Consider the following 27,542-nt stretch of genomic DNA (forward strand, 5'->3'; position numbering starts at 1 on the left):
GTAATAGAGTAAATGCGGCAAAAACAAATGTAGACATTAATAAACTCAGCAAAAAAAGAAAATAACTTCACAGATCTTTATTGTAAAGGGTTTAAACACTGTTTCCCATGCTTGTTCAATGAACCATAAACAATTAATGAACATGCACCTGTGGAACGGTCGTTAAGACACTAACAGCTTACAGACGGTAGGCAATTAAGGTCACAGTTATGAAAACTTAGGACACTAAAGAGGCCTTTCTACTGACTCTGAAAAACACCAAAAGAAAGATGCCCAGGGTCCCTGCTCATCTGCGTGAACGTGCCTTATGCATGCTGCAAGGAGGCATGAGGACTGCAGATGTGGCCAGGGCAATAAATTGCAATGTCCGTACTGTGAGACGCCTAAGACAGCGCTACAGGGAGACAGGACGGACAGCTGATCGTCCTCGCAGTGGCAGACCACATGGAACAAGACCTGCACAGGATCGGTACATCCGAACATCATACCTGCGGGACAGGTACAGGATGGCAACAACAACTGCCCGAGTTACACCAGGAACGCACAATCCCTCCATCAGTGCTCAGACTGTCCACAATAGGCTGAGAGAGGCTGGACTGAGGGCTTGTAGGCCTGTTGTAAGGCAGGTCCTCACCAGACATCACCGGCAACAACGTCGCCTATGAGCACAAACCCACCGTCGCTGGACCAGACAGGACTGGCAAAATGTGCTCTTCACCGACGAGTCGTGGTTTTGTCTCACCAGGGGTGATGGTCGGATTCGCGTTTATCGTCGAAGGAATGAGCGTTACACCGAGGCCTGTACTCTGGAGCGGGATCGATTTGGAGGTGGAGGGTCCGTCATGGTCTGGGGCGGTGTGTCACAGCATCATCGGACTGAGCTTGTTGTCATTGCAGGCAATCTCAACGCTGTGCGTTACAGGAAAGACATCCACTTCCCTCATGTGGTACCTTTCCTGCAGGCTCATCCTGACATGACCCTCCAGCATGACAATGCCATACTGCTCGTTCTGTGCGTGATTTCCTGCAAGACAGGAATGTCAGTGTTCTGCCATGGCCAGCAAAGAGCCCGGATCCATTCAGCACGTCTGGGACCTGTTGGATCGGAGGGTGAGGGCTAGGGCCATTCCCCCCAGAAATGTCTGGGAACTTGCAGGTGCCTTGGTTGAAGAGTGGGGTAACATCTCACAGCAAGAACTGGCAAATCTGGTGCAGTCCATGAGGAGGAGATGCACTGCAGTACTTAATGCAGCTGGTGGCCACACCAGATACTGACTGTTACTTTAGATTTTGACCCCCCCTTTGTTCAGGGACACATTATTCAATTTCTGTTAGTCACATGTCTGTGGAACTTGTTCAGTTTATGTCTCAGTTGTTGAATCTTGTTATGTTCATACAAATATTTACACATGTTAAGTTTGCTGAAAATAAACGCAGTTGACAGTGAGAGGACGTTTCTTTTTTTGCTGAGTTTAGATGGTGTGCCAAGACGGACGCACAGTGGCTTCAAAACAGCGCCCCCTGTTAGTCATCTAGTGTATATATAAATCACTGGGTGAAACACAGTGCATCAACTACTGTAGCATGCTTGTGTTGTAGAAGAAAATCCTACAACTATTTTAGAAGATTAAGGCTCAACGGAGGCATTTTATTATATGCTTTTGTTCTTTTTTTAAATGAGGGCTGCCATACCTACACAGACAGACAGGGGAATGACAGATGGGTAGCCATTTTGACATTACACTGACTAAAATGCAATTGTTTTTCGTTGTTGCAAATGTTACTGTATTTAATTACTGGACAAACCGGCGGACCAGGTGAAGGCCAGTCCGTCTGGTTGGGTCTGCACCGCGGCCTCTCTCACACACCTTCTGCTGGGCGAGCGTCTCTCCGAAACTTGAGATGGCATGAGAGTGTCAGCCACAGAGTGGGAGCGAGATGATCTGGAATAGAAAGCCCTGCTACTCTTGCCACTGAATGAATCAGCGTTTCTACTGTAGTCTGTGGGTGATGTGGGACTGACTGTCCTTCTCCAAGACATTGGAGTACTTGTCCCTCCAAGATGTGTCTGAGACACTGTAGTCCATGACCTCACTGACCTCTGACTCGTCTTTGTCCCAGTCTCTGTCTCCCAGGTGCTCGAAAACCTCACTGACACTACTCCTGTCTGTCTCAGTCCTGATCTCACTCTCAAAGTCACTCTTGTAGTCCTCCCTGGGCTCCTCTGATGGGATCCGCTCCTCACTAGAAGCTTCCTCGATAAATTATCTAGGTCCTTGTGCCTGACCGCTTTGCGTTTTTCTGCAAAACGAAACAAACAAATAAAAAATAATGTTCTACCCTATCAACAATGTAAAGTATAAACATTATCCAAAAATAACCTCCAGTACCACTGGCTGTCATTATCATCCACCTTTGATTTTGTTTTCTCAGACATTCCAAGCGTGACCCTATGGCGTGGCATCAAAATCCAAGCCTTTCTCTTTAGGTGCTACAGCATGTGTAGGTGATGCAGTCACTATCTTCTTCAGGAAGTGTTTCCCCTTCATGCTGAGGTCACTGCTAGACTGGGCAGGCAGGGGCTTCTCCCTCTCCTGGGGGGCTGTTGGTATACTCCTATCAGCAGACATCTCTGGTCCATCCCTGGCCTGTTGCCGATTTCGGATGAAGTTCTCTATGACAGCCAGTCGGCTCAGGGCCGCGCTGTGTGAGCTCCTCTGGGATGTGGGCTCAACTGGCTGTGTCTGAGTCCTGCTCAGGGCTGGAGGTTGGCTGGTAGCTGCAGCAGGTGGAGGGGCTTTCTTGAAGAACCTGCTCCCCCCACCCCCTCCAAAGCTCTCTGGTGGTGGGTCATACCTCCCCAGCTTTTTGTTGATGACGTCATTGGGTTGTTCACTCACTGAGTCCTCTAAGGATAACAATAGGTCGCTCAGGTCCTGGAATGGGGTTTGTCTGGCTTGTGAAGTGTTTCTCCTATTGGCAATGACATCCACATATCCCTGGGGAGACAACAACAACAACAAGAATGTCAAACATTCTGTGAATACTTTCTGGCTACCATTCTTGGATTTTGGGGTAGGTAGCTAAATTAACAAGCATTGAGTGTATTAAGTGGTGGACTTACTGGATCTCCGTGTTTTTGGTGGCCAAAAGGACAACATATCGCTCTGGGTCATCTTTTGAATCAAATCAAATCAAATAAATGTGTATTTGTCACATGCGCCGAATACAACAGGTGTAGACCTTACCGTGAAATGTTTACTTACAAGCCCTTCGCCAACAAAGCAGTTTTAAGAAAAATAAGAGTTAAGAAAATATTTACTAAATAAACTAAAGTAAAAAAAATACAAAAGTAGCAATCAAATAACAATAACGACGCTATATACAGGGGGTACCGGTACCGAGTCAATGTGCGGGGGAACAGGTTAGTCGAGGTAATTGAGGTAATATCTAGCGACTTTTTCTGGTGTTATTGGAGACTTTTGGAGACTCTGACGTGAAAGCACGTATCGTTCTTACTCTTCTCAACGAGCAGCAGGTGCTGCCATGGGCCCCACCCCCGTGACCCCAGTCCCAAAGCACTCACAGGCAGCCCAGTCCTCACGCTGCAGTCAGAGCAGGAGATGTTCACCCCTCTGGGTCCAGACTGCAAATTAATCGCGCATGTGGGAAGCCGCAGCTGGCTGATCCCGCCCTGGCTTACATTCAGGGCGGGATGTAAATGTTGGGTGTTTTTTACTCACTTTTTGTCTCTCCCACGTTATTCCTCTCTCCTACAGCCTCCATCACAATTACATGCACATGGCAAATTATGCAAATTTGGTGATGACGTCATCTAGCGACTTTTAAGACAGCCAATAGCTACTTTCCTTAATGAGGAGTTGGCAACACTGCTCACCAAGTGAGGTCAATGAGTGTCGAATTTGGTTAATATAAAATGTAATGTATTATTTGCTAAGTGTGGCTCATTTGATCGAATAGAAGTTTCGTAATTATTAGTTTGTTACGAGTGTACTGATATAAGTAGGACACATGACATCCCGGCAACTTTGAGAAAAAACACTTTATATCGGAGGTGTGCCTGGTCGTCACTAGTTACCACCACCACAAAGTCATAAACCAGCCTATTTCTATAAATTATATTCTTAACATGTGCTTTTAAACCTAACCACACTGCTAAACTTATGCATAACCTTAAATTAAAACCCAAAAGCACAATTTTGTTTTCAGGAAATGTTAACGCTTGGTCTAGCCAATTTGGACGTTGTGGCTGTGGTAACTAGTGGAAACTGTTGTGCCTGTCGTTCACACGCGTATCTGCCCTCTCCTTGGCTAGAATGGTCCCACCAAATCTTGCCTTCCATTTTTTAACACATTTATTTTCATTGTTAGAGCGGCCACTAGAGTATCTGGTCGAAATAATGGATAATCTGTTTATTCACATGACATCATTTAAACGCGTCGACACATTCTACGGAAACCTGCATGGAAAACGTCATCCTTGAGAAAAGGCAGCTAGCGTGCATCCTCTCTCCTCGCCTCCTTCTCAAAACCCATTGGAGGAGAAGGTTAGAGGGGCGGGACGTCTGACACGAGGGGTATGCAATTGAGATTCTCCCTATGGAGTCATTATGGTTAGTGACCAAGGAAGTCTTTATTGCGTTACATGATTTCGTGGTGTGTGTGTCAACCTTGAGCAAGGGTGTATGACGTTCAATTTGCTTTATTGCGGTTTGGAATGTTTTATTTTATTAGGCTTTTAGGAAGCAATTGGAGATAATGCACATTGAATAATCCCACTTGGTTCTCAAAATAAATGAATGTTTATCCACAATTGTACAAATATCCACAACATAAACAACATTTTCTGTCCACTATCATTGCTCCTCGCAAATTCAGATAAATTATTTCTAATATGGCCCGCTCGTCGATGTTGAGGAGTTGTTGAATTTGCCTCTAACCGCTGGTCCAGGGTCAGCGGTTAGACGTTATAGCTAACTGTAAATCGCTCTAGATAAGAGCGTCTGCTAAATGACTAAAATTTAAATGTTGTTTTGGTACTTGGCAATCTGCCACTAGACCTGGGGTTACGGACTATTTCGACCTCGAGCGGATGTGTAATCCTAGCACTTCCGAAAAATAACTCGTGGTCTCATTTCATTGGACAGGATCTCGTCCAATGAGCCACGGCCATCTGTGCAAGAATAAGGAGTTAGAAATTATCATATTACCTGTTTCCTTCAGCGTTTATAACCGGGTTTCAGTAAAAAGCTACACACACAGTTTACCTGGACAGTGGGACGGTGAAAGCATGAGGGTCGCAGTAGCAATATTAGCAGTTTTTGCATCGGTAGCTGTCACCATTGACGCTACTGTATACTTCAAGGAACAATTTCAGGATGGAGGTAAATGTGCCTTTTGTTTTTCTGATCATTCCTAAAACGTTTCTATGTGCTAGATTATGGTTTGGGAATCAAGGGCCCATACCGTACCTCGTTTCTTGGACCATTTGGTATTTTAATCAACCATTTATGTTCTTTATGTGTGGAATAGTCACTATCTAGACCAGGGCTGCCCAACCCTCTTCCTGGAGATCTACCGTCCTGTGGGTTTTCAGTCGAACCCTAATTTAACACACCTGATTCTATGTATTAACTGCTCAACAAGACCTTAACTAGCTGAATCAGCTATGCTAAATTAGGGTTGGACTGAAAACCTACAGGACATTAGATCTCCGGGAAGGTGGTTGGGCAGCCCTGATCTAGACTATAGACTCCATTATGTAATTTATATTGTTAAAACAAAACTTTTCTGTTCCACCCTGTTCGACAGGTACATTTTAAAGATGTGCATCATTAAAGTGAATGGATATCATAAAATATCAATATGGTCAGCCTTTTTACACTGATCACAATTTTTTTTTTGTAGAAGACACACTTTCATTTAGAAAAATACATTTTGTAATGGTATCAAAGGGAAAGGGAAATCAATTATTGTTATTTTTTCGCAAAGTATTATATGATTCAGCAGTGCGCTATCTGATCATAAAAAGTTATTTCACTTTTGGTTTGTTTGACAGCCTGCAGTATTTATTCAATCATGTGATCTCTCCTAGATCCTGACTAATCAAATGTTGTTTTCAGATGCATGGAAGAGCCGGTGGCTTGTATCAAAGCACAAGTCAGACTATGGCGAGTGGAAACTGACTGCTGGGAAGTTTTATGGCGACGCTGAGGCCGATAAAGGTGAGCTGAATGGGAATATATTGTAGTTTGATCACGGCAAGATGTTTCAATATGGAGGTTTTACCAGATCCTTCACTAAGTCTGAGTTTGCATATGCCAAATGGCTGCAAATGGCCCCTTAGATTGTGGATTGTTCTAAATGCAAATGTAAAGTATTCTCTAGTCTCCAACCCTAATCAAAATGTAATCCACATGACATGCAGTACAGTATCACTATGCATCTCTCACCTCCTATACCTGGGTTCAATTAAACCTACTGATGCTAATGTATCTTCTTACCGGTCTCACAGGTCTCCAGACCAGCCAGGATGCTCATTTCTATGCTCTCTCCAGCCGCTTTGAACCCTTCAGCAACAAGGGCAATTCCCTGGTGGTCCAGTTCACTGTCAAACACGAGCAGAAGATTGACTGTGGGGGCGGATATGTCAAAATCTTCCCAGCAGACCTAGACCAGGCAGCTATGCACGGGGACTCACAGTATTACATCATGTTTGGTGAGTGGGTGCAGAGCACCACTAGTTTTTCTGACTGAGGAGTTACTTTTAGTCAGAGATGAATCCTTCTCTGTTATTTTAGTGACCCTCTGTCATTTACATTTAAGTCATTTAGCAGAGACATTCATTCAGTGAGACATTTTTAGAAATGCCTGGATTTTACAGGTAGATTCTGTATTTTATTGACCTGGCAATCAATAGATTAAGTTCTCTACCCATCCATCCCACAGGGCCTGACATCTGTGGCTACAGCACCAAGAAGGTTCATGTCATCTTCAACTACAAAGGCAAGAACCACCTCATCAAGAAAGAAATCAAATGCAAGGTACACCATTTTTAAATCCCTCAGCATTGCATTCCTTTACTGCATATTACCTGTCAGGCCTTGTCCTTACCTCTAACCTCTGCTGTTCTCCCCTTTGTCTTTTCAGGATGATGAGCTGACACACCTGTACACTCTGATCCTGAACCCGGACCAGACATACGAGGTGAAGATCAACAATGAGAAGGTGGAGTCAGGCACTCTGGAGGAGGACTGGGACATTTTACCCCCAAAGACTATCAAGGACCCCGAGGCCAAGAAGCCAGAGGACTGGGACGACAGGCCCAAAATCGACGATCCTACCGACACCAAGCCAGAGGTGAGCCTCTTTGAATTAAGAGATTTGATCGAACGTAAACCAGCATGGATATTGGCCAAATCAGAATCAGGTTTGAGAAATGTTATGCAAGGTCCACAGTAACATATACAGTGAGGGGAAAAAGTATTTGATCCCCTGCTGATTTTGTACGTTTGCCCACTGACGACAGACATGATCAGTCTATAATTTTAATGGTAGGTTTATTTAAACAGTGAGAGACAGAATAACAACAACAAAAAACATGTCAAAAATGTTATACATTGATTTGCATTTTAATGAGGGAAATAAGTATTTGACCCCTCTGCAAAACATGACTTAGTACTTGGTGGCAAAACCCTTGTTGGCAATCACAGAGGTCAGACGTTTCTTGTAGTTGGCCACCAGGTTTGCACACATCTCAGGAGGGATTTTGTCCCACTCCTCTTTGCAGATCTTCTCCAAGTCATTAAGGTTTTGAGGCTGACGTTTGGCAACTCGAACCTTCAGCTCCCTCCACAGATTTTCTATGGGATTAAGGTCTGGAGACTGGCTAGGCCACTCCAGGACCTTAATGTGCTTCTTCTTGAGCCACTCCTTTGTTGCCTTGGCTGTGTGTTTTGGGTCATTGTCATGCTGGAATACCCATCCACGACCCATTTTCAATGCCTTGGCTGAGGGAAGGAGGTTCTCACCCAACATTTGACGGTACATGGCCCCGTCCATCGTTCCTTTGATGCAGTGAAGTTGTCCTGTCCCCTTAGCAGAAAAACACCCCCAAGGCATGTTTCCACCTCCATGTTTGATGTTGGGGATGGTGTTCTTGGGGTCATAGGCAGCATTCCTCCTCCTCCAAACACGGCGAGTTGAGTTGATGCCAAAGAGCTCGATTTTGGTCTCATCTGACCACAACACTTCTCCCAGTTCTCCTTTGAATCATTCAGATGTTCATTGGCAAACTTCAGATGGGCCTGTATATGTGCTTTCTTGAGCAGGGGGACCTTGCGGGCACTGCAGGATTTCAGTCCTTCACGGCGTAGTGTGTTACCAATTGTTTTCTTGGTGACTATGGTCCCAGCTGCCTTGAGATAATTGACAAGATCCTCCCGTGTAGTGCTGGGCTGATTCCTCACAGTTCTCATGATCATTGCAACTCCACGAGGTGAGATCTTGCTTGCATGGAGCCCCAGGCCAAGGGAGATTGACAGGTGTTTTGTATTTCTTCCATTTGCGAATAATCGCACCAACTGTTGTCACCTTCTCACCAAGCTGCTTGGCGATGGTCTTGTAGCACATTCCAGCCTTGTGTAGGTCTACAATCTTGTCCCTGACATCCTTGGAGAGCTCTTTGGTCTTGGCCATGGTGGAGAGTATGGAATCTGATTGATTGCTTCTGTGGACAGGTGTCTTTTATACAGGTAACAAACTGAGATTAGGAGCACTCCCGTAAAGTGTGCTCCTAATCTCAGCTCGTTACCTGTATAAAAGACACCTGGGAGCCAGAAATCTTTCTGATTTGAGAGGGGGTCAAATACTTATTTCCCTCATTAAAATGAAAATCAATGTATAACATTTTTGACATGTGTTTTTCTGGATTTTTTTGTTGTTATTCTGTCTCTCACTGTTCAAATAAACCTACCATTAAAATTATAGGCTGATCATTTCTTTGTCAGTGGGCAAACGTACAAAATCAGCAGGGGATCAAATACCTTTTTCCCTCACTGTAAGGAGAGGTACTGTTACTGGGAATGACAGTGATGAAGAGGCGGATACTTGTTTTTCATTGGTGTCCAGGCAGTACTGTTTCCCTATTTGGCCCAGTGCATCTAGTCAGAAAACACAGTTCCATCAATCCACTTTGTAAAATGGACAGATGATCCCAAAGTTGCCCCAAGGCTAGTTACTCTTACATAATGGCCACAAAATGGAATCGGCACAGTCGATAGGTATCAAATTTCATTCCGCATTTAACAGTAAATGGACTATTAAGGCCAATGAGCTTTCACTTTATTTGGTCCTGGTTTAGTTTCAGGAGCGATCTCTTTCTCTCTTTTGTCCAAAGCACTTTGTTTAGTTCTGTCGCTGACCAAGTTGTAACTAATCTTGAACTTTCTCACTAGGACTGGGAGAAGCCTGAGAACATCCCTGACCCTGATGCTAAGATCCCTGATGACTGGGATGTGGACATGGATGGCGAGTGGGAGCCTCCTATGATCCCCAACCCAGAGTATCAGGTACAGACTGAGTTTGAACCAGTTGCTGATAACACTTTGATATAACTTTAATGAATAAGTTATAAATGCTTATAAATTCTTATAAAGCTTTTTATGTTAATACCTTTTAGAATACTCATGTATGCATAGCATATACAATACTTATAAATAGTTAATTAATGATTTTTAATAAAAGTTATCATAGTGTTATCCTTCCATTATTTAGATCTGCATTATACAGCTAGTGCACCACAGGTCGTCTTATATCTGGCCTTGTCTTTCCAGGGAGAGTGGAAGGCAAAGCAGATTGACAACCCTGACTACAAAGGTGCCTGGGTGCACCCTGAGATCGATAACCCTGAGTACACAGCCGATGCCTCCATCTACAAGTTTGACAACATTGGAGTGCTGGGTCTGGACCTGTGGCAGGTATGTTAGACCCCAGACAATTAATGTGAATTTTGTTGGTGAAGGGTAATTATGGGCTTGATGATTGTTGTTTCTGTCTCTTTTATAGGTGAAGTCTGGCACCATCTTTGACAACTTCCTGATCGGTGATGATATAAAAGAGGCTGAGGAGTTTGGAAACGAGACATGGGGAGCTACAAAGGTAGGAATTTGTTATTTTCATAAGTTTATATTTTGCATAAGTTAGTATGAGTTCAGTTTGATATTCATTTTCAAAAATACACCAGTCCCACAGCACTCTCTCTCAATGACCCATTTTCCTTCTTTGCAAAACAGGAACCAGAAAAGAAAATGAAGGATGCACAGGAGGAGGATGAGAGGAAAGCGAGGGAAGAGGAGGAGAAGAGCAAGAAGGACACTGCTGATGATGAGGGGGATGAAGATGAAGAGGAGGATGAGCCAGAGGAGGAGGAGGAGGAAGAAGACAGCCCAACGGAAGAGGAGGAAGTGAAAGATCCCAAGGACAAGGATGAGTTGTAAATGAAACCCGGATAGGGCAGGACAGACACGTCCTCTATCTCCTCGCCAATGGAGTGACTGCTGTGCATCATCACATTGAGTAATACCCTATGGACTTGGCACTCCTGTGGAAACCAATTTTTCAGGTGTAGGGATGGTAAAGGGGCAGGCAATGTTAGCCTTTTTTAGAGGTTCACTTTTTTTAAAAGGAGTTTAGGGTTGAAGAACTGGGTTTGTTTTTAGTTTTTGTCAGAATGTTTAATTTAAGATGGTTTCCCCCTTTGTTCAGAACGTGGTCTGTCTTGTCCATGTGTCCTACAGTTGCTCTAGGAGCTACGGCCACCGGCTCCCTTGATTTTTATCATCAGTTCATCCCTTCAGTGTAAAAGAAAAATGATTATTTCCCCATCCTTGTCATCAATCTTACCAGATGTTGTTTATTTTGGGAAACAAATCAGGGGCATATCAGTTGTAGTTTCTTTTGTACTTTTTTTCCTAAATGTTTTATTTGTATGCAGTACTGTACTATACATTATTATCATCCTTTTAATTTATTCCCACAATCATCCTCTGTATGGCCACCCATGATCTGTGTTGTGTATGTTGCCCCACAGACTTTGCTTTAGGTGTAAGGCAGCTGCAGAGATGACCGTATGAGACTAAAGGATCTAAACATTGACTCAGTCTTTTTTTTATGTTGCTCAAAACATGCGACTGTCCCCATGGCACACTGTCTTTGAGTTTCAGTGAATAAATGATGCTTTTTCTTTCAATAATACTGTAAGTATTTCTAGAAAAGTTAGATTGCTACTGATTTTGTGATATGGAATTGGTTGGTCTTAGCATTTCTAGTATGCGGTTGAAGACATTGTAGACACACTGTCAAACCGTATCAAAGTGGATACCTCTAAACGTGTCTTGTGATGCTGAGCTGGACATTTACCTGAAGTCTGAGATACTACTAAGGAAAATAGAGTTGACACAGTTGCAAAACCTTTAAATGAGTAGATACACTCTTGACCATGCTAGAGTGTGTTTTATAAGACCGTCCATGCTTGACCGTGTGTTTTCCCAACTCCTTGTCCTGAGGACACTCCGGAGGTGATGGGCCTTTTCGCCTAAACTGTATTCTGGGACAATCCATACACAGATACTTAAATGCATGCAATTTTGACAGTATTCAACATGTTTTTTTAAAAAACTAACAAAACACTGAATTTGTTTCCATTCTAATACATTTACAATTCCTTGACTGATAATTTTATGAATGAACATTTCTGTCAGTCATGTTTTAAATGCTCTTTGAAACCCCCCAAAATAATTTACTACGTCATTTTGTTTTAAGAGGTGGGACTAGAACAGCATTTGATATTGGGTAAACCATCACATGCACATGCCATCGATGGGTGGAATTTAGATTCACGAGGTACAGCCCCTAGCAGTACGTCTTGTCTCAGGCCACAAGTAGATGGCGTCTGACTACACTACAACACAACCAATACAGCAAGATAGCTGAGTCACATAACTAGGTAGGCTACTGTGGAAAAAGCAACAATACAGAAACGGGTGTGAACACGGCTATAGAAGCGCCTGGCAATTATCGGGAATCGTCTTGAAGATGTTGTCCATAACGTTGAAGACTCTTCAGCAGCAAACGTTTAAAATCGAAATAGATCCAGAACTAACGGTGAGTAGGGGATGTTAGTGACTCTGGTAAATACGCTTGAGGCCGGGGGAGAGGGGCTGGGAGCAACCAGGGCCTTGGTCAATGCGATCTAATCAGGAGAGGGGGGTGCTATTTTATATCATGTTTTCATTGTTCATGTCACATTGTAACAGTTGGGTGTTTGTGTCAAATCGCGATTTTCGTTGCGTTTGAGAGATTGCCTGGCTGTATCCTCATGAATGACGACGCAATATTTCACGAGCCCGGTCTAGATACCAAGGAGGCGCTCTCGTGTACCCCTTTTTCTGGACTATAGGAATCGGGTGGAGGGGGGCGTTCTGTACATTTGTTATGACAAAAGTGTGTATTTGTTAATGCACTTTAGGCCTACATCGAATTTGTGTTTTGTATAAAAGAGGCTGTAAAATTACAAACCCCTACCAATAACTGTAAATGAAAATGAGTAGACTAATAATATTATAATTATAATAATCATAATAATCATAATGATAGTAATAATGAATACAAATATGCATTTGAGATCATCTACATTACAACTATTCATTTTCTCTATAGAAATAACGCCATACCCAATTAGTGGGCTATCGATTATTACAATTGATTTAATAAATGATTCTTATACAATATTATGACTGATTGCTGTTTTCAATACTTTTCTAATGTCAACACATTGTCTGCTTTGCATATTCATCTGCTCTATATACCTGCCTTAATTTACAGGTAATGTTTCCCCTTTAGAATGCAACTACCAGAATACCTCACATAGCAGTAACCGCTAGGGTTCTACCTTTAGAGTTGGTTTGTACTATAGTACTGCTGTCAATGAGAATACTTTCCCAGTCAACACACCTGGTAAAATGGTTTAGCTACATACACCTGATTAGCAAGACCCTGATTTGTTTAATCGGGTGTGTTAGCAGTAGCACTGGTCTTGATCAAAAGTCTGCATACCCTGAGGGTCCACGGGACCAGGCTTGAGCAACGCTGCTTTAGCGTAACCTTTAGATGTAAATAGTAGTACTGAAAGTGCCCACTAATGGCCCTAAGTATGGCTGTGCACAAGCTATGGCATCTGTGTTACAAACTCTTTCTCTAGGACTATATTGCTGATTGACTGACAGATAGATTACATTGCTGGCAATAACACTGTCTGGTGAGCAACTTTACATCTCTGTTTTAAAACGGGAACGTTTATTACTGTATCATTAACTTGTGTAGTGCTGTCAACTTTAAAAATAAATTTTTGGTGTATCACATAAGGGAATGTAGATCCATTGAAATGCATCTGTCTATAAATGTATCTGTATACTTCCTCGAAGCACTCACAACAAGGTGAAGTAATGACGGAATGTGAATTACAGCTTTTCACTACAACTCCCACAATCCTCAAGGATTCTGCTTTATGACTGAGATGAGACATATAATGTGTCACCATGTTAGGTTGAGGAGAGGTGATCTCCACAGAGAACTAATCTGAAGAATGTCCCGCCTATAGAGATACAACTAAATGGGTTCTATCTCTAGTCCTGTTTAAAAGCTTGTCATTATGTCATTATGTTATTGGCAGGTAAAAGCCCTGAAGGAGAAGATTGAGGTTGAGAAAGGGAAGGTTGGCTATCCAGCCGCAGGGCAGAAGCTCATTTATGCAGGTAAGCGAGGCAGCTTATCTTTAACTGCATTGTTGGAGTAATCTTGAATGTCAATCCGACACATCTGGAATGTTGTAGCCTATATATTTAATTGAACAGGTTCTTCTTGTTGTGTTTTTATAGGCAAAATCTTGAATGATGACATACCTCTAAAAGACTACAAAATTGATGAGAAAAACTTTGTGGTGGTCATGGTTACAAAGGTAAGATTTCACCACTATTTTAATGGATTATTTGGTAACCATTCATATGTGAGGATAATATGGTATTGATTAATTTATAGTAAACCTTAATAAAGGACAAACAAGACAGACATTAATGTGCTAATAATACTGTCATTACAGCATTAATGACAGTGGAAGCAGAAGTTTATCATTTGTATTTTTAGAAATATCTTATTCATTGATATCTAAAGATGAGATAGTTGTCTGTAGTCACTGTGGTCATCTCTGGGCAGTCCTATTTGTTGTCTCCCTACAGCCCAAACCTCCAGCTCCTCCACAGATTTCTCCTCAGGCAACCCCAGCCCCCGCCTCTACCCCTGCTCCTGCCCTTGCACCTCCTGTTGTTTCTGGGCTGTCCCTATCAGACATTGCCTGTCCTACTTCCTCTCCTGCCCCCATGGAGATCTCAACCCTCTCCCCTACACCCACACCCGCCCCTGCCTCAAACCCCACCAAATCAGTGGAGCCCTCCACACCCCCGTCCCCTGCACCAGACCCTGCTTCTATTCCCCCTGCAGCGCTGGGGGCCAGTGCAGCTTCAGCTCCAGCCGCAGCAGCATGCCCCGTCCCTGTCTCCCCCTCAGAGGACAAGCCTTATGAGGAGCACCCTGAACAGCCCCTCGCCACAACACCAGCCCTCTCCTCCTCTAGGTATTGACATATGATACAATATTTTGTTTCTAGAACATCTTATTTCAAGATTTGGATGGCTACCATGTTTTTAGTTAATAAATGTGTCTGTTTTGATCAATTATTTTTCTCTCACAGCCTTGTTGATGACTTAAGTCTCTTGGAAGAAGCAGCATCAATACTGGGTAATGAAGAGTCTAGTCTAATCTTTCACATCACAATATCATGCTTCGTCTTCCCATTGATTTATGACCCTGTATCCTTTTCCCCTCTCTTCGCGAGACAGTGACAGGACAAGCGTATGAGAATCTGGTGTCTGAAATCATGTCTATGGGATATGAAAGGGAGCAGGTTATTGCAGCGCTGCGAGCCAGTTACAACAACCCAGACAGAGCCGTGGAGTACCTGCTAATGGTGAATTTCCATCCTATCAGTGATTTAATGGTAAATTAGTGTATTATTACCTAGAAGCAGTGGAGCCAGTTCCAAGGTTCCATCACACTCTTTTCCATCCAAAGACTCAGTGCCAGACTCTACTGACAATCTGACAGCAGTATGCACACAGAATACAAAAGGATTTTCAGTTCCAAAGCTGTACACAGTTGTTTGTGTGTTTATCCATCTGTGTCCTTTACAATGAGAAGCGCATTGATCACTTGCAAAAGAGCAATATAAATGCACTTCATTATTATTATTTCATTTTCCTGAGGGATCATAAATTCTTCTCTACATCCTCCAGGGGATTCCGTCCGAGGCTGACCTTCCGCCAGCGGAAGCGCTTCAACCCACAGCTCCGGTCAACCCCACTGCCCTAGCTCCTGCCCCAGCTCCTGCCACAGCATCGGCTCCAGCCACAGATATAGCCCAGCCCCCACCAGCAGCCACCAGTGAGACCCCCCCCCCACTCTTCTCTTGTTCTTTTACCAGCCTTATGTTGCTCTCATACCAACCAATCATTTCTCTGGACAAACACTGCCAGCCAGGCCCGGTCCTGGCCGTTCTTCCGCCCTTGGCGATATAAAAAATGGATGCCCTCCTTTCCCCAGAAAACTAGAATAGTCTAGCCTACAGTGTCGGCCCGCAATGGAATTTTATGAATGCCCATCCACGTCGTACCGTTTGTAAAACAGGCAGTTACATTTACTTTATTTAGCCTAGTCCTGATTCCTGACCAAGGCTTAATTAAAACTAATCATTTTGGCTATTTAAGATCTGCATATCAGCTACCCAAGTTTATCAGGAGTTATTTTGCACCTATTGGCAATCAGAATCAATGTGTTTTCACACAGCGAGAAATGCAGAAGTATTTTCTTCGCTATGATCAGCTCGTCAAAAATTGATGAATAGGCCTACAATTGAAATTATTGATTCATTACAATTTAGCCCACGGAGTGAAACTCTCGGACAGCAGTCGTGAGTAGCTTAATTTTATTCCATATTGTCCATTTTATTTTGACCTGACCTGTTTTTAGGATATGGTGTTTGTTAACCTTTTACTGCAGTGGGCTAAATCAGGGTCACACAGTGTTTCTTGGTAGTCTTAAACAAATCGACTTTGAAACAAAAGTATACACCTCACACACATGGTTATGGGCTTAAAAAAAGGACACCTGTACTATGTCAGATATAGAGTTGAAATGTATTCCATTTTGAGTTTGCATCCCAATATTACACTTTATATACATCACAGAAGACTGAAATATAACAAAACTGTTTGACATAGAAACACCAGATTTTTGTAGTAACAAAAAAACCTTTATTAATTATACAATTATGAAACATATTAATAATATTCCACCCATGAGGCCAAAGAGGGTGCTTTTGGTCATTGACTGCAGGAAAGGGCTATCATGCAAAGTAATATTCAAATCAAAGCACATTTTTAATTGATAGGGTGCCATTTAGACTATTTGATCAGAGACGTGCAAGATGTAAAAAAAATAAGTCAGTCTCATAACATTTTCATAAATATGGTCTCCAGTTTGTAGGCTACAAGTAAGCATTTCACTGTTAGTCTACACCTGTTGTCTATGAATGTCAGTAATGCTGTAGGTGGGTGTAGTGGTGGAATCAAGCGCAGGACACCGAAGTATAGTCCAAAAGACTTTAGTGCAATTTCCAACAAGGAAAAATCGAACAAACTTGCCCGAAGGCGAAACTACGCACGAAGGCGACAAAACAAAAGGCGCACTAAACAGGTGCGTAAAACGCTCCAACACAGTGGAGTAAAGCTCAACCGAGCGAATAAGTAAATCTACAAGCACAACACACGACAGAAATAAATCAATCACACACAACACTAGACAAACACAACGAGAAACTTATAGGACACTAATTACACTAAACGAGAACAGGTGTCACAACAAACAGACAAAAGCAAACGAACATAGAAACATGCAACGGTGGCAGCTAGTATTCCGGAGACAACGAACGCCGAAGCCTGCCCGAACAAGGAAGAGAGGCAGCCTCGGCCGAAACCGTGACAGTACCCCCCCCTTGACGCGCGGCTCCAGACGTGCGCCGACTCCGGCCTCGGGGACGACCAGGAGGACGCGGAGCAGGGTGCGTCGGGTGCCCACGATGGAATTCCGTCAGGAGAGACGGGTCCAAAATGTCTCTCCTCGGCACCCAGCACCGTTCCTCCAGACCGTACCCCTCCCACTCCACTAGATATTGGAGACCCCCATCCGACGTCTCGAATCCAAGATGGACCTCACGGAGTACGCCGGTGCCCCCTCGATGTCCAATGGGGGCGGAGGAGTCTCCCTGATCTCACTTTCTTGGAGTGGGCCAGCTACCACCGGCCTGAGAAGAGACACATGGAACGAGGGGTTAATACTCTTATATTCAACAGGTAGTTGTAATTTGTAACACACCTCGTTCAACCTTCTCAGGACTTTAAATGGCCCTACAAACCGCCGACCAAGTTTCCGACAGGGCAGGCGGAGGGGCAGGTTTCTGGTAGAGAGCCAGACTCGATCACCAGGTGCGTACACCGGTCCCTCACTGCGGTGGAGATCGGCGCTCGCCTTATGACGACGGAGGGCCCGCTGCAGGTGGACGTGTGCAGCGTTCCATGTCTCCTCCGAGCGCCGCGCCCACTCATCCACCGCAGGAGCCTCGATCTGGCTCTGCTGCCAAGGTGCCAGAACCGGCTGGTAACCTAACACACATTGGAAAGGGGTTAGGTTAGTGGAGGAATGGCGTAGGGAATTCTGGGCCATCTCGGCCCAGGGAACGTACCTTGCCCACTCCTCCGGCCGGTCCTGGCAGTATGTTCTAAGAAACCTACCCACATCCTGGTTCACGCGTTCCACCTGCCCATTACTCTCCGGGTGGTAACCCGAGGTGAGGCTCACCGAGACCCCCAACCGCTCCATAAAGGCTCTCCAGACCCTGGAGGTAAATTGGGGACCTCGATCAGACACAATATCCTTGGGTACCCCGTAGTGCCGGAACACATGGGTGAATAGTGCTTCGGCAGTTTGCAGGGCAGTAGGAAGGCCCGGCATGGGGAGCAAACGACAGGCCTTAGAAAACCGGTCCACAACGACCAGTATAGTGGTATTCCCCTGTGAAGGAGGAAGGTCAGTAAGGAAATCCACCGAGAGGTGAGACCATGGTCGTTGTGGAACGGGCAGGGGTAGTAACTTACCCCTAGGCAGATGTCTAGGCGCCTTACACTGGGCGCACACCGAGCAGGAGGAAACATAAACCCTCACATCCCTTGCCAACGTGGGCCACCAGTACTTGGCACTAAGACAGTGCACTGTCCGGCCGATACCAGGGTGTCCAGAGGAGGGTGACGTGTGAGCCCAATAGATCAATCGATCCCGAACCTCGAGCGGAACGTACTTCCGACCCTCCGGGCATTGCGGTGGACTAGGGTCGGTGCGTAACGCCCGCTCGAGCTCAGCATCGACCTCCCACACTACCGGTGCCACCAGACACGACTCCGGCATTATGGGAGTGGGCTCCACGGACCTCTCCTCCGTGTCATACCGCCGAGACAGTGCATCTGCCTTACCGTTCTGTGACCCAGGGATGTACGTGATCTTAAATGTAAACCGGGTCAAAAACATATTCCATCTTGCCTGGCGCGGGTTCAGCCTCCTCGCTGCCCGGATGTACTCCAGGTTACGGTGGTCCGTCAAAATGAGGAAAGGGTGTTGAGCCCCCTCAAGCCAGTGCCTCCACACCTTTAGGGCCTGTACCACGGCTAACAGCTCCCTGTCCCCTACGTCATAGTTTCGCTCCGCCGGACTGAGCTTCTTGGAATAAAAAGCACAGGGGCGGAGTTTAGGTGGCGCGCCTGACCGTTGTGAAAGCACGGCTCCTATACCGGCCTCTGATGCGTCCACCTCTACCTGAAATGGCAAAGAGGGATCCGGATGCGCCAGCACCGGGGCCGAGGTAAACAGGTCCTTCAGCCTCCCAAACGCCCTGTCCGCCTCAGCAGACCACTGCAGACGCACCGGACCCCCCTTCAAATGAGACGTGATGGGAGCTGCCACCTGTCCAAAACCCCGGATAAACCTCCGGTAGTAATTCGCAAACCCCAAAAACTGCTGCACCTCCTTCACAGTGGTTGGTGTTTGCCAATTACGCACGGCTGACACCCGGTCTACCTCCATCTTCACCCCTGACGCAGACAACTGATACCCCAAAAAGGAGACCGACTCCTGGAAAAACAGACACTTCTCTGCCTTAACATACAGGTCGTGCTCCACCAGCCTCCGCAACACTCTGCGCACCAGGGCCACATGCTCGACTCGGGTAGGCGAGTACACGAGAATGTCATCTATGTACACAACCACCCCCTGCCCCTGCATGTCCCTGAAGATCTCATCCACGAATGATTGGAAAACTGACGGAGCGTTCATCAACCCGTATGGCATGACAAGATACTCGTAATGGCCCGAGGTGGTACTAAAGGCTGTCTTCCATTCATCGCCCTCCCTGATGCGCACCAAGTTGTACGCGCTCCTGAGATCTAATTTAGTGAAGAAACGCGCCCCATGCAATGACTCAGTCATGGTCGCAATCAGCGGGAGTGGATAACTGTACTTCACCGTGATCTGATTGAGACCACGGTAATCGATGCACGGGCGTAAACCACCATCCTTTTTCTTCACAAAAAATAAACTCGAGGACGCAGGGGAAGTGGAAGGCCGTATGTATCCTTGTCTCAGAGATTTGTCTATGTAAGTCTCCATAGCTTCCTTCTCCTCCTGAGACAGAGGATACACATGGCTCCGTGGGAGCGCAGCTCCTGCCTGGAGGTCTATCGCACAATCTCCCTGCCTATGGGGCGGCAACTGCGTTGCCCTCGACTTACTAAACGCAATAGCCAAATCCCCATACTCAGGGGGAACGTGCAATGCGGGCACCTGGTTTGGACTCTCCACCGAGGTAGCCCCTATGGAAACGCCCAAACATCGACCCACACACTGGGCAGACCACTCCATCAGAGCCCTCTCCTGCCACGAAATAGATGGGTTATGGGTACTCAACCAGGGCATGCCCAGCACCACCGGATACGCAGGCGAGTCGATCAGAAATAGCTGAATCATCTCCTGATGACCCCCCTGCGCACACATCCTAAGTGGCGCAGTGACCTCCCTGATCAAGCCCGCACCCAACGGACGGCTATCTAGGGCATGAACGGGGAAAGGGACATCAACAGGGAGAAGGGGAATCCCTAAGGCTAAACAAAACTTCTTATCAACAAAATTCCCAGCCGCGCCTGAATCTACCAGCGCCTTATGCTGGGAATGAGGTGCTACCTGTGGAAAACGCACAGGTATACAGAAATGTGCAACAGAGAGCTCTGGGTGAGTGGGGCGCCTACTCACCTGGAAGGACTCCCCAGTGCGGGACCTGTCGTCCTCTCCCCTAGGAGGCCATCCCCAGCACCTAGCCGCGGTGTGTCCTCCCCGACCACAGTTGGTGCAGGAGATGGACCCCCTCGTAAGCCGACCCCTCCTCTCTCTAGCGCCAGCGCCCCCGAGCTCCATGGGGCACGGCTCGGAGGCGCTGGAGGGTGAAATGGACGGACCCCCCTCGGAACGTCCGCGGGTAGCTAGCAGGTTATCCAGCCTGATGGACATGTCGACCAACTGGTCGAACGAGAGGCTGGTGTCCCTACAGGCCAGCTCCCGACGGACGTCCTCGCGTAGACTACATCTGTAGTGATCGATGAGAGCCCGCTCATTCCACCCTGCATCCGCCGCTAGAGTACGGAATTCTAAGGCGAACTCCTGGGCACTCCTCTTCCCCTGCCGGAGGAAGACCAGACGCTCCCCTGCCGCTTTCCCCTCCGGGGGATGGTCAAACACCGCCCTGAAGCGGCGGGAGAACTCGTCGTAGGTGATGGTGTCCGCGTCGATCCTCCTCCACTCTGCGTTGGCCCACTCCAACGCCTTCCCGGAAAGGCAGGAGATCAGGGCGGACACGCTCTCATGTCCCGAGGGCGCCGGGTGCACGGTGGCCAGGTACAGCTCCACCTGGAGAAGGAATCCCTGACACCCGGCCGCGGTCCCATCGTAGGCCCTCGGGAGCGAGAGTCGAACTCCTCTGGGTTCCGGAGCGGGAATGGGCTGACTTGCCGATGGTGCTGGCAGAGAGGATGGCGGTGGAGGAGTCCCCCAGCCTCGGATGGTGGTGATCACCTCCTGCAGTGCGGACCCCATCTGCAGGATCTGGTCACTCTGTTCACAGACCCTGTCCTCCAGCGTCGCCTGGGCTGCTGCGGCTCCTGCTGATTCCATTCTTGATGGTGTGTGATTTTGTCAGTAATGCTGTAGGTGGGTGTAGTGGTGGAATCAAGCGCAGGACACCGAAGTATAGTCCAAAAGACTTTAGTGCAATTTCCAACAAGGAAAAATCGAACAAACTTGCCCGAAGGCGAAACTACGCACGAAGGCGACAAAACAAAAGGCGCACTAAACAGGTGCGTAAAACGCTCCAACACAGTGGAGTAAAGCTCAACCGAGCGAATAAGTAAATCTACAAGCACAACACACGACAGAAATAAATCAATCACACACAACACTAGACAAACACAACGAGAAACTTATAGGACACTAATTACACTAAACGAGAACAGGTGTCACAACAAACAGACAAAAGCAAACGAACATAGAAACATGCAACGGTGGCAGCTAGTATTCCGGAGACAACGAACGCCGAAGCCTGCCCGAACAAGGAAGAGAGCCAGCCTCGGCCGAAACCGTGACAATGAAGCATGTGACCAATACAATTTTATTATTTGATTTGAAAAACCACATAGGCTACAACTCTTTCTACTATAGGCTACATGATTTATGTTAGATGACTTGAGCGTTGGTGGATTTGAGATTTTGTGTCACTGGCCTACACACAATACCACATAATGTAAAGTGGAATTGTGTTTTTAGACATTTTTACTAATTAATTAAAAATGAAAAGCTGAAATGTCTTGAGTCAAGTAATCAACCCCTTTGTTATGGCAAGCCTAAATAAGTTCAGGAGTAAAAATTTGCTTAACAAGTCACATAATAAGTTGCATGGACTCACTCTGTATATAATTCCTCGCAAAGAAGGGTACCTATTGGTAGATGTAACTGTTTTAAAGTCACCATTGGCCTCAAATCCCTGAGTGGTTTCCTTCCTCTCCGGCAACTGAGTTAGGAAGGACGCCTGTATCTTTGTAGTGATCAACAACATTGTAGTTACTCCACAATACTAACCTAAATGACAGCATGAAAAGAAAGAAGCCTGTACATAATACAAATATTCCAAAACATGCATCCTGTTTGCAATAAGGCACTAAAGTAAAACTGCAAAACATGTGGCAAAGAAATTAATTTAATGTCCTGAATACAACGCGTTATGTTTGGGGCAAACACAACACATCACTGAGTACCACACTTCATATTTTCAAGCATGGTGGGGGCTGCATCATGTTATGGGTATGCCTGTCATCGGCAAGGACTAGGGAGGTTTTTAGGATAAAAATAAACGGAATAGAGCTAAGCACAGGCTTTCCAACAGACACTGGGAGGCAAATTCACCTTTCAGCAGGACAATAACCTAAAACACAAGGCCATTTACACTGGAGTTGCTTACCAAGATGTCATTGAATGTTCCTGAGTGGTCTAGATACAGTTTTGACTTAAATTGGCTTGAAAATCTATGGCAAGACTTGAAAATGGCTGTCTAGTAATGATCAACAACCAACTTGACAGAGCTTGAAGAAAGCTAAAATAATAAAAATAATAATGTGAAAATATTGTACAATCCAGGTGTATATTGTACAATCCAGCTCTTAGAGACTTACCCAGAAAGACTTACAGCTAAATAAGTTCAGGGGTAAAAATTTGCTTAACAAGTCACATAATAAGTTGCATGGACTCTTTGTGCAATAATAGTGTTTAACATGATTTTTGAATGACTACCTCATCTCTGTACCCCACACATTATCTGTAAGGTCCTTCAATCGAGCAGTGCATTTCAAACACAGATTCAACCACAAAGACCAGGGAGGTTTTCCAATGCCTTGCAAAGAAGGGCACCTATAGGTAGATGGGTAAAAATAAAAAAGCAGACATTGAATATCCCTTTGAGCATGGTGAAGTTATTAATTACACTTTGGATGGTGTATCAAAATACCCAGTCACTACAAAGATACAGGCGTCCTTCCTAACTCAGTTGCCGTAGAGGAAGGAAACCACTCAGGGATTTCACCATGAGTCCAATGGTGACTTTAACATAGTTACAGAGTTTAATGGCTGTGATAGGAGAAAACTGAGGATGGATCGAAAACATTGTAGTTACTCCACAATGCTAACCTAATTGACAGAGTAAAAAGAAGGAAGCTTGTACAGAAGATAAATATTCCAAAACATGCATCCTGTTTGCAACAAGGCACTGAAGTAATTCTGCAAAAAATGTGGCAAAGCAATTAACTTTTTGTCCTGAATACGTGTCTTGTTTGGGGCAAATCCAATGCAACACATAACTGAGTACCCCTCTCCATATTTCCGAGCCTAGTGGTGACAGCATCATGTTATGGGTATGTTTGTAATCGTTAAGGACTATGGAGTTTTTCAGGATAAAAAAGTAATGGAATTGAGCTAAGCACAGGTAAAATCCTATAGGAAAACCTGGTTCAGTCTGCTTTCCACCAGACACTGGGATATGAATTCACCTTTCAGCAGGACAATAACCTAAAACACAAGGCCATATACACTGGAGTTGCTTACCAATATGTAATTGAATGTTCCTGAGTGGTCTAGATACAGTTTTGACTTAAATATACTTGAAAACCTATGGTAAGACCTGAAAATGGTTGTCTAGCAATGATCAACAACCAATTTGACAGAGCTTGAAGAATTTTGAAAATAATAATGGCCAAATGTTCCACAATCCTGGTGTGGAAAGCGCTTAGAGACTTACCTAGAAAGAGTCACAGCTGTAATTGCTGCCAAATGTGCTTCTACAAGGTATTGACTCAGGGGTGTGAATACTTATGTAAAGTTAGACATTTCTGTATTTCATTTTCAATGCATTTGCATACATTTCTAAAAACATGTTTTCACTTTGTTATTATGGGGTATTGTTTGTAGATGGGTGAGAGAAAAAAATGTTATCCATTTTGAATTCAGGATGTAACACATTTTTTGTTGTTGAATAAGTCAAGGAATATGAATACTTTCTGAAGGCACTGTATATACATTTTCATTGTTTTTAGGCAGAATTATGTGAGGTGTTATGTGTTGTTGGAGGTGCGTCTTGGTCAGTTTAGTTTGGAAAATGCAGCACTCGTCAATGTGTCGCCCTAGGCAGCCGCCTAATCCTTCCTAATGGGCAGGTCAGCCCTGCTGTCAGCTCACTACTCTGTTTCATAGACGTCTTTGAACTCTGTGTCCATACATTCTTGTTTTGCAGCAGACGCAGTGTCTTCAACCCAGCAGCTCCCCTCGTCTGGTGGGCTGACTGGTGTGCTTTCTGGTGGGCTAACTGGTGGGCTTACTGGTGGGCTTACTGGTGGAGGTACTGGGGTTGGGAACCCCCTGGAGTTCCTGAGGAACCAGCCACAATTCCAGCAGATGAGACAGATCATCCAGCAGAACCCAGCTCTCCTTCCTGCCCTGCTCCAGCAGCTGGGCAGAGACAACCCCCAGCTGCTGCAGGTTAGTGGGGAGACTGGACATCCCAGTGTCTGCATGCTGTCTTTCTCCATCCACGTAGCCATGCTTCTCAGCTTGGCTTTCCAGACGCAAGCGGGTCTGATGGGAGGCTGGGAATATTCTGCACTTTAGATTCTGTTTTGGTTTAGCCTACTAAAAAGGAAATTCTATTTGTATTCGTAAGGGTTTATAGGGAGATGTTCTTTCTTTGCAGCAAATTACCCAGCACCAGGAGCGGTTTGTGCAGATGCTGAACGAGCCACAAGGAGGAGAGATGGTAGAGGAGGGAGCTGAGGCCCAGGGGGCGCCACAGACTAACTACATCCAGGTCACCCCACAAGAGAAGGAGGCCATCGAGAGGGTAGGAGTATTTATGGTTACTAATTATGATTTAACTAATTCAATATTACCTTATCAATTGGTAAGCTCCCTTTGTGTCATTGGTTATGTGTTTCCGAGCTGACAGTTGCAAATGTCTTTTCTTTACAGTTAAAAGCCTTGGGATTTCCAGAGGGACTTGTCATTCAAGCGTATTTCGCATGTGAGAAGAACGAGAATTTAGCTGCCAATTTTCTGCTCCAACAAACGTTTGATGACGAGTGAACGTGGCTGCGTTGGCATGAAGGGGAAGAAAGCAGGGCTAGAGAATGAGTGATAGTGCTACATAATATGCTTTTGAAGGAAGGAGTGGAAAAGGTTACCCAAAGTGACTGGTCTTCCAGGATGCTTTTCATTGGACAAAGACGTGATCTGTTGTTACTGTGAGCTAGGCCTTCTCCATTCTGAGTGTTAGCTCTCCGTGGGCTCTCTCTCTCACTGCTGCTATTACTGCTGCTTGTGCTGTGTCAATCTATAGAGTTACTGTGGCAGCTTGCCCTCATCATATATTGCTTTTCAACTCCTCACAAATATAACCCCAAACATACATTAGCTGGTTGATACATATTTGTTATGTGAGCCTCATCTCCTGCGAAAATATACTTGAGTTTCCTGTGATAAAGTGACAAAACCAGCAAAATGGCCATGGAACTCAAATGTGTTGTTTGTTTTTAGGCCGAGGCTGCGGATCCGACATTTCTCTGCCCTTCTTTCTGACAACCTAAGGTCCCGAAGCTTCTGCGCATGTGTGGGATTCTCTACTCTACGCACAGTCTCTGCTCAACTAATAGAGAACCCCTTTCACATTTCTCACTGTCAATCGTGAATGATAATTCTTTAAATTTTACAGGTGAAACGTCCATGCAGCATCTGCATACCAACAATGTGATCTCAATCAGTTTCATGGGGATATGCATTTAGATCTTTTTAAACAGTGTTGTTTAGAAGTAGCCTACAGTGTTGTTTTGAATTATGTACATTGAGTGAATTTTAGAGCAGATGGTGCTTAGTTTCAATCAAAGCAAATATTATGCCTAGTGGCGCACACTTGTGTTTTGGCCACATGACAGAAAAATCTGACCACTACACAATCATCCTAAAATCTCATAAGAAATAAGGTGGTGTTTTTTGTCTTACAGTAATGTTATACTATGCTATTATATTTGGTTCTGTTATGTAGAATACTGTCATTATGTGATCTTGCAGACATTGATTCAGCTTTGATCTAACTTTATTAAACAAGCACCATTCACCAGAGTAACGAGTAGCCTGTTCTCTATTAGTAGGGCAGAGACTGTGCATAAAGTAGAGAATCCCGCACATGCGCAGAAGCTTCGGGACCTTTAGCTGTCAGGAAGAGGGGTCCAGAAAAGTCGGATCCGCAGCCACTCTGTTGTTTTTATCATTTGTCTCCATGAAGCTGCTTATTTCTCTCAGAATTTAACTGATCATTACTGTCCAACCTTTCCAATATATGTTTCATCTTCAGACAAAGGGAACTGGGATATTTTGCCAATGAAATGTCATATTAATGTTGAAGAGTTGCTTTGTCACTTTATTTAACCGTTACAAAGTGAACATTTCTTTGTAAAAGAGAAGTATGTTCTGTGATTGATGTGTTATCATATTTAAATGTTATAACACTGTAAAATGATACATGGTAGGTAATACTGGATTTGGTTCCACTGTAAGGTACTAAATGACTGCACAAAAGGAAGTTTGAGCCACATATATATATTTTTTTTTATATCCTTGCTCAACAGTTGAAGGCTAGTTGAAGCTGAAAGTCAATTGAGCCATGTCCCTAATATTATTTTATAATCACTTTAAGCACATACGTACACAAGATGCTGTTCTCTCTGGACACTTTTGTGTGTGTTTTGATTGCCCCTTTTTGTGTGTTTTGATTGCCCCTTTTTGTGTGTTTTGATTGCCCCTGATCCTTAATGTATTATATCAAAAGAAATCATGCTGTAAGTTTGTTATCCATGTAATTACTCTTCCATGCCTTGTGGTTTGTCTCATTTTGTTGAAGAGTAATTGTTTGTTTGTGCAAAATCGTGTACAGCTTTCAAAGGTCTATCGTTAGTCAATATGTGCATAGATGAGTGCCATAGGATTTATGTTGCCTATCATAAGCAAACACCCATCTCATAAAAGATGCTAGAGTGAAGGTAGAAGTGCTAGAAGCCGGGGGAAAAACGAGTAAACAACCCACAAAACTGGCCTTGGCTTTTTATTTTTCTCTTGTGTGTAGATGGGAAAGATTGACCCAGCAGAGTTTCTGTATAATACTGTACATGGAG

General features: G+C 44.8%; 2 protein-coding genes across 5 annotated transcripts; both read left to right on the top strand.

The window, feature by feature from the left end:
* The first annotated feature begins 4,634 nt into the window (after positions 1–4,634).
* Positions 4,635–11,175, top strand: LOC311131450 (calreticulin-like). Its single transcript, XM_084164455.1, has 9 exons — positions 4,635–5,405; positions 6,144–6,245; positions 6,536–6,739; positions 6,970–7,064; positions 7,171–7,380; positions 9,477–9,590; positions 9,855–9,998; positions 10,087–10,179; positions 10,314–11,175. The coding sequence occupies exons 1-9, from the start codon at positions 5,180–5,182 to the stop codon at positions 10,515–10,517; spliced, it is 1,392 nt and encodes a 463-aa protein (XP_084020581.1). The 5' UTR covers positions 4,635–5,179; the 3' UTR covers positions 10,518–11,175.
* A 736-nt stretch (positions 11,176–11,911) lies between these two features.
* LOC311131449 (UV excision repair protein RAD23 homolog B-like) lies at positions 11,912–26,492 on the top strand. 4 transcript variants are annotated; one of them, XM_084164453.1, is made up of 10 exons: positions 11,912–12,183; positions 13,751–13,832; positions 13,956–14,035; positions 14,313–14,707; positions 14,825–14,871; positions 14,973–15,100; positions 15,426–15,573; positions 24,617–24,861; positions 25,073–25,219; positions 25,348–26,492. In XM_084164453.1, exons 1-10 carry the CDS (start codon positions 12,115–12,117, stop codon positions 25,459–25,461), a joined length of 1,455 nt encoding a protein of 484 aa, XP_084020579.1. In that variant the 5' UTR covers positions 11,912–12,114; the 3' UTR covers positions 25,462–26,492. The 4 variants fall into 4 exon arrangements, with proteins under 4 accessions (XP_084020579.1, XP_084020577.1, XP_084020578.1 ...); XM_084164451.1 differs by having other exon boundaries at positions 12,013–12,183; positions 14,973–15,130; positions 25,348–25,548; XM_084164452.1 differs by having other exon boundaries at positions 12,013–12,183; positions 14,973–15,130; positions 24,620–24,861; positions 25,348–25,548.
* Positions 26,493–27,542: the final 1,050 nt, after the last annotated feature.

This window comes from Coregonus lavaretus (genome assembly GCF_964263955.1).
Source record: "Coregonus lavaretus genome assembly, chromosome: 6".
Classification (NCBI taxonomy): Eukaryota; Metazoa; Chordata; class Actinopteri; order Salmoniformes; family Salmonidae; genus Coregonus; species Coregonus lavaretus.

Bases quoted from the DNA above. Each gene is read 5' to 3' on its own strand.
- LOC311131450 (XM_084164455.1), top strand. From the start codon at position 5,180: ATGAGCCACGGCCATCTGTGCAAGAATAAGGAGTTAGAAATTATCATA. The intron at 7,065-7,170 runs GTACACCATTTT...TTGTCTTTTCAG, and splicing joins AGAAAGAAATCAAATGCAAG to GATGATGAGCTGACACACCT. The intron at 7,381-9,476 runs GTGAGCCTCTTT...CTTTCTCACTAG, and splicing joins CTACCGACACCAAGCCAGAG to GACTGGGAGAAGCCTGAGAA.
- LOC311131449 (XM_084164451.1), top strand. From the start codon at position 12,115: ATGTTGTCCATAACGTTGAAGACTCTTCAGCAGCAAACGTTTAAAATC. The intron at 14,872-14,972 runs GTAATGAAGAGT...TTCGCGAGACAG, and splicing joins AGAAGCAGCATCAATACTGG to TGACAGGACAAGCGTATGAG. The intron at 25,220-25,347 runs GTAGGAGTATTT...TTTTCTTTACAG, and splicing joins AGAAGGAGGCCATCGAGAGG to TTAAAAGCCTTGGGATTTCC.